Source organism: Oreochromis niloticus, linkage group LG13, assembly GCF_001858045.2.
Source record: "Oreochromis niloticus isolate F11D_XX linkage group LG13, O_niloticus_UMD_NMBU, whole genome shotgun sequence".
Lineage (NCBI taxonomy): Eukaryota > Metazoa > Chordata > Actinopteri > Cichliformes > Cichlidae > Oreochromis > Oreochromis niloticus.
The window spans coordinates 31,766,073-31,774,900 of record NC_031978.2 but is presented as its reverse complement, the minus strand read 5'-3'; the positions used below and the strand labels follow the sequence as shown (position 1 = coordinate 31,774,900).

At 42.7% G+C, this 8,828-nt stretch overlaps 1 protein-coding gene across 1 annotated transcript; it reads left to right on the top strand.

Moving 5' to 3' along the window:
- Positions 1-323: 323 nt before the first annotated feature.
- On the top strand, positions 324-4,875 carry borcs7 (BLOC-1 related complex subunit 7). Its single transcript, XM_003455001.5, has 5 exons — positions 324-860; positions 3,939-4,001; positions 4,202-4,245; positions 4,359-4,379; positions 4,471-4,875. Exons 1-5 carry the CDS (start codon positions 729-731, stop codon positions 4,520-4,522), a joined length of 312 nt encoding a protein of 103 aa, XP_003455049.1. The 5' UTR covers positions 324-728; the 3' UTR covers positions 4,523-4,875.
- Positions 4,876-8,828: the final 3,953 nt, after the last annotated feature.

The following is an 8,828-nucleotide window of genomic DNA, read 5'->3' as shown; positions in this document are numbered from 1 at the left end:
TGTTCAAGGTCTCCCAACCACTGCGGAGCGCTGCTTTTATGTAGCAACTTCAAGGCCAAGTCCTTGAATCTTTTGGACTGTGACAACTCAAACAAGATAAGATGACACTCAGTCTTTGTAGAACGACACAAGATACTGTAAAAGTGTAGAATAGAATAGAATAGAATAGAATAGAATAGAATAGCCATTTATTGACTTTGTACATGTACAAAGAAATTATGGGTGCTCCACACCAACTGTGCAGAATTGAAAAAGTAAAATAAATAAATAGCAAACAAAGGAAATATATAGAAAACAAGACAAAGGCACACACTGGAAGCAGTGTGAAAGGACTTAGTTACGTAGTAGAGTGAGTATTACTTCAGTTTAATGAGCGAGTACACACATGTAAAAGCGTGTATAACTGTGCAGTGTCATAAAGAAGATCCAGTTAGCTAATTACAGGCATATGGTATTTTTGCACGAGAATTCATTTATGGGAACTTCGCAGGAAAACGCTGAATGCACGAAGTTAATTTGTGGTGGAGTATTTGTTGCTTTGTAGCATTCCTAGTTTGATTTGCAGTAAATTGGATGTATATGATGTGACCACAGTTTTCTGGTGTCAAAGTCTTATTTTTGCACACAGCCAGACTGTGCGTCTGTAACGAATCTACTATCTAATCTACTGAACGCGTTGCTGTGTAGCGTGTCCTTTCCCGCGCACCATCGCTAGCCAAAATAGAAAAATGGCTTCAGCTGATTCCCAGCCGCGGTTCGGCCAGTCTGTCAAAGGCTTGTTATCCGATAAAGTGGGCTCCTGCAGCGGGGATGTTATCGCGTTGACACGTCAAGTGCTAAAAGGATCCCGCAGTCAGGAGGTAAAGCCACACAAGTGATTTTAACTCAAGTTCTATTGATTTTTAGCGTCTGCTTTGAGCACTAGCTTATGGAAAGCCCATTGTTAGCTAATGCACATATAAACGGAAACACTACAGGAACGGACGTATATGGTGTAACTAGCTCAGTGCTATGCTGGAAGGATTCAGCCTGTTATGTTCAGTATTTGACAAAGAGAATAAAATCCACCAAAAGACGAGTGCTGCTATAATATATGCGTTATTGTAGCTTATCATTGTTTATTAATCAAACAGAAAACGAGTGGACAGCTGTTCTGACAGCTGGAGCTTGTCTTATGGCTCCAGATGTTTCAGATGTGAACTGCTGACATTTGTTTACACACAAATGTTGTTCTGGCAAATTCCTCACTTCATTTAAACGCATGTATGTGTATTGTACTGAAAATCCTGCTGATTAAAAATGGAACATATGTAGTAAGTTGAGGATTATTAGATTTAACATTTAAAGCAGGAAGCAGCGGATGTTGCTGGGATGACGAACATAGCACTGTGACATTAACATGAATCAGCAGATCTGTCTCCCTCATTTGGGTAATAAAATAGAATACATTTGCCCTTTATTGACATTTTGTTGGTGCACATGTACACCAACTGTGCCAGAATAAAATATAATTAATATAAATAGCAAAAAGGAGAAACATATACAAAAACAAGAGAAAGGAACATATGGGAGAACATGTTGCAAAGTGCTTGGAAACAGTACAAAGAAAAGAGTCTGAATGGAGTCTGTGTGTGAGTGATGAAGGCTACACAGACTGTGGCTCAGATTGGTGGGGTGTGGGGGTGTAGTGTTTGCTAACAGTCCAAATGGCTCGAGGGAAGACGTTTGGGGCAATCCTGATGTTTCAGGCAGTGACCCTCTGTGCAGCAGAGACCCCTGCAATAACTGAAGCTGCAGTGCATGCTTCACTCGGTCTTCTTTATGAACACAACACATACAGTCTTCTGTTGCTGTTAGTTTGCAGCTTTGTAGCAGTTTTGAGCTGCAGAGACCAGGGTTTTAATAGTTTTGCAATTTTCATTAGTTTTTATTTTTATTTCGTTTTGACTTCAGATTTTCAATTTTATATTAGTTTTAATTAGTTTTTACCAATTGTTTGCTAGTCTAGTTTAGTTTTTATTTTTTGGAAAATCCTTAGTTTCAGTTTAGTTTTGATTAGTTTCAGTTATAGTTTTAGTTGTGTTTGCAATAAAGTGTAACAAAATCCCAGTTTCATCATATCAGTCATTCTCTTCTGCTTATCCTTGGGTATGTTGCTATTCCAGCTACCATACCCTGCACCCTGGACAGGTCGCCTGTCTGTCGCAGGACTAACAAGCAGAGACAGACAACTCACATTCCCACCTATGGGTTCTTTAAATAAATAAATAAAGGCAGACGAACAACCATTGATACCAGGCAACTATAAAATGTATATCTTGGCCCCAATGAGACTATTAACTCTTGCAGCACCGGGTGTTAAGGCAATTGACTCACACAGTTATGTAGATATCCCAGTCCTGTTGTCTCGGGATGCATCACGCTGCCTTGCCTGGTGTTAGCTTCTGTTTCTGGGGATGAGGGTTGAGTGTGCTCCCTTACCTTCTCCAGGTAAGCTAGGTTAGCCTTCTTGTGTGAGCTTTTCAAGTGCACTTTAAGGTTTGTGGGATTTTTTTTCCTTTTAGAAATGTCCCTCATAATTTGTCTCGTTCCACTACAAGACACTTGCTTTATCCAAAACACAGTCATATTCAAAGTAATCCCAAATTGGAAGCTGGTGCTTTCTCCAGACTTTTCCTGACATGATTCTGCGCGTGGACGGAGCAGCAACACAGACGACTCGACTAACGTACTGCCACCTGCTGGCATAATGAGACACAGCAAGAAAAAAACCTGGAAACTAAACTTCATTTTCACCCTTGACTATTGTATGACACGCACACATCAACGAAAACTAAACACATTTTTGTAATAAATTCAGTTAATTTTAGTTAGTTTTGTGAACACTCATTACAGTTTTAGTTAGTTTTCCTTTTTTTGTTTTTATTTTTATTTCTGTTATCCTGTATGAACTCAGTGTTGTCAGTTATAAATGTTCATAAATGTGATGCGTCTGTTACTAGAAACATCAGTTAATGAAAGAACATAAACCTGATGACTCATGTGAAAGCACCGTGTGAATGTAGTGTTTACACCTCACACACGTCTTTGGACTGTGGGGAGAAATCCACTGACTCTAGTGGCAGGTCTGTATGTGCAAGCTGCCACAGTGTAGTTATCTCAGTAACTCCTCCAGGTACTTGGGCAGGTTTATTTTAAAGCAGCTTCATGATAATAGTAGGAAATCAGGTTTGTGATATTCATTGAACACACGGACGTGTGAATCTCGTTTCGTTGGGAAGTTTTTCAACAAAGCTTCCTAACAGATTTGTTTTTGAAAGTCAGAAAAGTGAATATCTCTTGGGAAACCAGGCCTCTGTTAAAAATGTGTAGGTCATGATTGTTAGTGTTGGTCTGCACAGCTGACGTCGGGTTTTGTTTTGTTTTGTTTTTTTAACCAAATCTTTCATATCGCCATATTAAACAAACATGGACTCTTCTGGTCCAACACTAGCACGATCCCGTGGGTCAGACAACTCCATACTATAGTGTTTGCCTGATCCCCAGTTTGATCCCAGGAGGAGATACAAATCCCAGAATACAATGTAATGTGGAATAAACAGACTTTTGCCCTAGTGAAAGAAACCCTGCTGTCCTTTTCCTAAGGAGTTTTCCTGTTTTTAGGATTTTCTGTGGGAGGCCACTTTTCCACGTTTGTCGGGAGCTTTAGCAAAGCTCAGCTGTCACGGGGCAACAGGCTGTATACCCTGGACGTGCTGCCCATCTGTCGCAGGGTCAATGAGTGGTTAAGGTTTTTCAACTGCAGACGGCTGTCCTGATATTTCTGTGACAAAATAAACTGTTGTCAGATGTTACTATGGTGATAAAGGTTTGTTTATTCAGTTGAAGAACTGATTAAATAATCGTAACGATTGTGTTGCTGCGGACGTCTCTTTCAGCTTCTCGGTCAAGCAGCAAGAAGCATGGTGATTCAGGAGGATGCTATCCTGCACTCTGAGGATGTAAGTACTGATCTGATAGGTCAGAGGAAATCTCTCTAATCACATGAAATGTTCTTCATTATTGGAGAAAGAAAATCCTCAAAAACAATTTTACACTTAGTGTTCGCTGAGTGAGTTGTTTCCATCTTTGCAAAGGTGCCGTCAAAAACTGTGTGTTTGTGTGTGTGTGTGCTCTTGTTCTCTCTCGTCATCTCTTCCAGAGCCTGAGAAAAATGTCCATTATCACCACACATTTGCAATACCAGTAAGTAGCACTCGTCTGTTTAATGAATGTTTAATGTAACGTATGAAACTTGTTGGCTTTTGCTCAAACTGGTTGCTGTAAAGTCTCTCTGTCTCTGTCTCTCTGTGACTAAGGCAGGAGGCCATTCAGAAGAAGTAAGTGTGACCACAGCACTGTTTATGCTTTAGAGGAAACAGCTGGAGCATTTCTCAGTAGTAAGCGGTGTTCTGTTCCTCTGTCCTCCAGTGTGGAGCACTCGAAAAACCTGCAGGACCAGCTGAGACACCTGTTGAAGTAACGGAGAGGCTTGATGCTGAGCTGGAAAGGACATGTCTTCTGGGGACTGCTGTGTTTAAACTGTCTGCAGACAGCATCACAGTGCACTGTTGGACTTTTAGTTCAAATGAAATAACATTTGAAGGGAGGTGCGTCTCTGCATCAGTGAAACACTGTGGGATACTTTTTGACCAACATAAAATGTTGTGTTCATTAAAGTTACTGTCACCCTGGCTTCACATCCTGTGAGTCACATCAAACAGCACACATGTTTCTGTCATACTGGACTATATGTACATCTGTGGGAGGAGTGTATGACAATAACATCAAGGTAAAAAAATCAAAGACCTTAATAAAAGTGAAAGTACTAAATAACTTAGTCCATTGTTTTACATTAAGGAGAAACATGACACTGAGCGTGCTCCTGTGACTGGCCAGCACGTCACGGAGTGGGTGGGAGATACTTTTCCGCAATCTCTTAATCTTGGACAACATCCACCTATTCAACACCACCTTTAGAGAGTCCGGCTCCACACCCACAGCATTACCTGCTTTGTGGATTAGTGTATTGAGTCTGCTGGCATCTGCGACCCTCAGCCTGCTGCTCCAGCATGTCACAGCATCGAGGATGCACTGGCCACAACAGAGCGTTGCCCTACACATGTTAAAGGACCTCAGCTGGTCCACAGTCATTTCCTTTGTCTTTATCGGGTTGAGCTGCAGATGATTCTGCTTACACCACAGAATGCAGTGCTATTACAAAATCTGTCAGCTAATAAAGAAAAATAGAATAAAAAGCTGAAGTGAAGCCAATTTATATGAAAAAGCCAAGTCGTTCTCATTGGGACCTGCAGTAACCTGCAGCCTTAGCACTTTTCTGCCTGTTCTTGAACAGGAAGGGATATTTGTGACCACATTTTACATTTGATAGAATGTTAAACTAGTAAAGTTTAAAACGTAGTGTTTTATCCACATACCAGGCTATAGTCTGGCAACCTCTAGGGAACAAAAATGAAATTATAGGCATTATTAAAAACAATCCTCAGATTTGAGGGATGTTTTTCTCTTTTGCTGGCTCTTCATCATCCCTAACTGATGATACGGAGCAAAGGGACAAATTTATCAGCAGCTGAAGGCCAAACAGCTGCTTGGCCCTGACGGTGTTCCTGTAGCCATGCTCCTGAGTTCACACGTGTTCAACAAGACTTCACAATTCGCTACTGATGAGGAGGTGAAATCCAAGGCTAGGCACGTAGCGGGGCCCTGGCCATCAGTACAGTCTGTGTGCAGATTGTTGTAAAACTACAGAAACTTGGCTGTCATGTGATGCTGTGGTCCAGGGTGTAACCGGCCTCTCGCTCTGTGGGAGCTGGGACAGGCTGCAGCATCCTCGCCACTCTGAATAAGCAGAAGAATATAAGACACCAATAATAATAATGACTGATCATTTCAACTGCTGTTACAAAAGAATTTCCATGAAACATCACGTGCTCAAAGTAAGATAAGACTTGCGTCGTATCATTTTATTCAAGTTAAGCATTCAAAGTTCTTCCTTCTACAAGTCTTATTCACCCCAGCTCTCTGTATCTCACACACCCCGGGTGCATCACTATCATCTCGACTTTCTCTTGCTCTAGTACGTTCTGTCAAATGTCTGTAATGAGCTCAGTCCAACAGGATGTGTAATGGCCTGTGGGAACTGTCCCCACGGCATTAATAACTGTTATCAACTAGAGACTACAGCTTCTTCCATATTCTGCAGACCAACAGTTACTGGATCCAGACAATCACAAGGTTGTCTGAGAGTTTCACACACTGTCATAGTTCATATACAGTTCTGTGAAAAATACAGTTTTCACTTTTTCATAGCAACACCTTGATTTTTTTTCAGTCATTATTATTCACTATCAACAACACAGTTCCACCCCCCAATCCAAGCACTTCCCTCCATACACAGACTACACAACTAGCCATCTGTCCATCCATTTTCTTCCGCTTATCCGGGGCAGCCCAAGCAGAGAAGCCCACACCTCCCTCACCAAGGCGTTCCCAGGCCAGCCGAGAGATACAATCTCTCCAGCGTGTCCTGGTTCTGCCCCGGGGCCTCCTACACAGATAGCCATGTATATATAGTGCTGCAGAACTGTGCCCCCCCCCCACCTCCTTTCTTTTCCCATGTCTGCACTGAGTAGGAGATGCTCTGTATCTCATTGTATACATGTATAGTGACAATAAAGGTCACTATCTAAAGATAAGATAAGATAAGATAAGATAAGATGGCCTTTATTAGTCCCACAGGTGGGAAATTTGTTTTGTTACAGCAAAAGTGCAAAGTTATGTAGCAGAAATTAGAAAACACTGGAATGCAATAAAATACAATAAAATAAAATAAAATACTATATACAATAGAATAAAATAGAATAGAATAATATATACAATAGAATAAAATAGAATAGAATAATATATACAATAGAATAAAATAGAAATACAAATACTATATACAACTGAGTAGGAAAATACAAAAACACAACTTCGTCAGAAGAAGAATTGCACGTATAGCAGTCTTATTGCACATGTGTGGGTTTGTGTGTTTGATCAGCTGCAAAAGTCTTTATTGTAGAGTCTGACAGCAGTGGGGAGGAAAGACCTGCGAAATCTCTCCGTCCCACACCGTGGGTGCCGCAGTCTCCCACTGAAGGAGCTGCTCAGTGCTGTCACAGTCTCATGCATGGGGTGGGAGATGTTGTCCAACAGGGATGACAGCTTAGCCACCATTCTCCTGTCACTCACCACCTCCACTGGGTCCAGAGGGCATCCTAGAACAGAGCTGGCCCTTCGGATCAGCCTGTTCAGTCTCTTCCTGTCCCCAGCAGAGATGCTGCCCCCCCAGCAGACCACACCATAAAAGATGGCTGAGGCCACCACAGAGTCATAGAAGGTCTTCAGGAGTGGGCCCTCCACTCCAAACGACCTGAGTCTCCGAAGCAGGTACAGCCTGCTCTGCCCTTTCCTGTAGAGGGCGTCTGAGTTATGAGTCCAGTCCAGTTTGTTGTTCAGATGAACACCAAGGTACCTGTAGCTGTCCACAGCCTCGATGTCCATACCTTGGATGTTCAGTGGTTGCAGTGGAGGATGTTTGTGCCTGCGGAAGTCTACCACCAGCTCCTTGGTTTTACTGGCGTTGATCTGGAGGTAGTTCAGCTGGCACCAGTCCACAAAGTCTTGAGTCAGTCCTCTGTACTCCTTGTCGTCCCCATCAGTGATGAGGCCGACTATTGCAGAGTCATCAGAGAACTTCTGCAGGAAGCACTGGGTGGAGTTGTGGGAGAAGTCTGCAGTGTAGATGGTGAAGAGGAACGGAGCCAGAACCGTTCCCTGTGGGGCCCCCGTACTGCAGACGACCCTGTCCGACACACAGCCCTGAGTCCTCACATACTGTGGTCGGTCGGTGAGGTAGTCCAAAATCCAGGTAGTGAGGTGATGGTCCACTCCTTATATAAATAACTATATAAAGATCATTGCTTTAATCCTCAGTTTATTCTGCTGGACAGATAGCTTCACATATGACTGTGGAATACTTTGGTAGACAGAGGAGTTAATGGTCGGTTTAACGAAAAGTGCCCGGGTCCTGTGGCTGCCAATTAAGCCCAACCCATCAGCCCTCCACCACATACTGACGCTTGGTGTGAGGTGTTTGTGCTGACATGCTGTTTAGTTTTCTGTAAATGTGGTTCTGTACATTATGGCCAGACATCCCCCTCTTTGGTTTTGTCTGTCTAAAGGACGATGATGCACAAATCCATGCCGACATGTTCTTTTTAGAGCCATAGTTATTCAATTTCTGTTCCAGTCCTGAACTTTAACACAACAATCATTTATAGGGTCAGGATTTAACATAAACGCCATGAAAGCATGACTCCTTTTTGCCTTATGCCAATGGTTCATGCTGCGGGTGTAGTTGTCATGATGTCGGGGGCACACTTTGGACCTCTGAGTACCAACCAAGGTTTTTTCTTGTTTAAAATGCCACAGCCCACCTGGGTATTGTTGCTCACAGCTGACCAATAGCTGATATTGGTTAAAATCTCTGAGGAATGTTTCCAGCACCTCATTGAATCTTTCAAGAAGAAGACAAGCAGATGCCACCTGAGATGTTTCTACGCTCCACAGTGGAGGGGGTGCCATAATGGTCTGGGGTGTTTTTTCCTTCAGTGGAACAACGGAGCTTCAGGAGGTGCAGGGGCGTCAAACGGCCATATGTCTGCAACATATGTCCATATGTTGCAGAGAGCACCCTTCATGACTGAGGGCCCTCGTCTGTGTGGTAA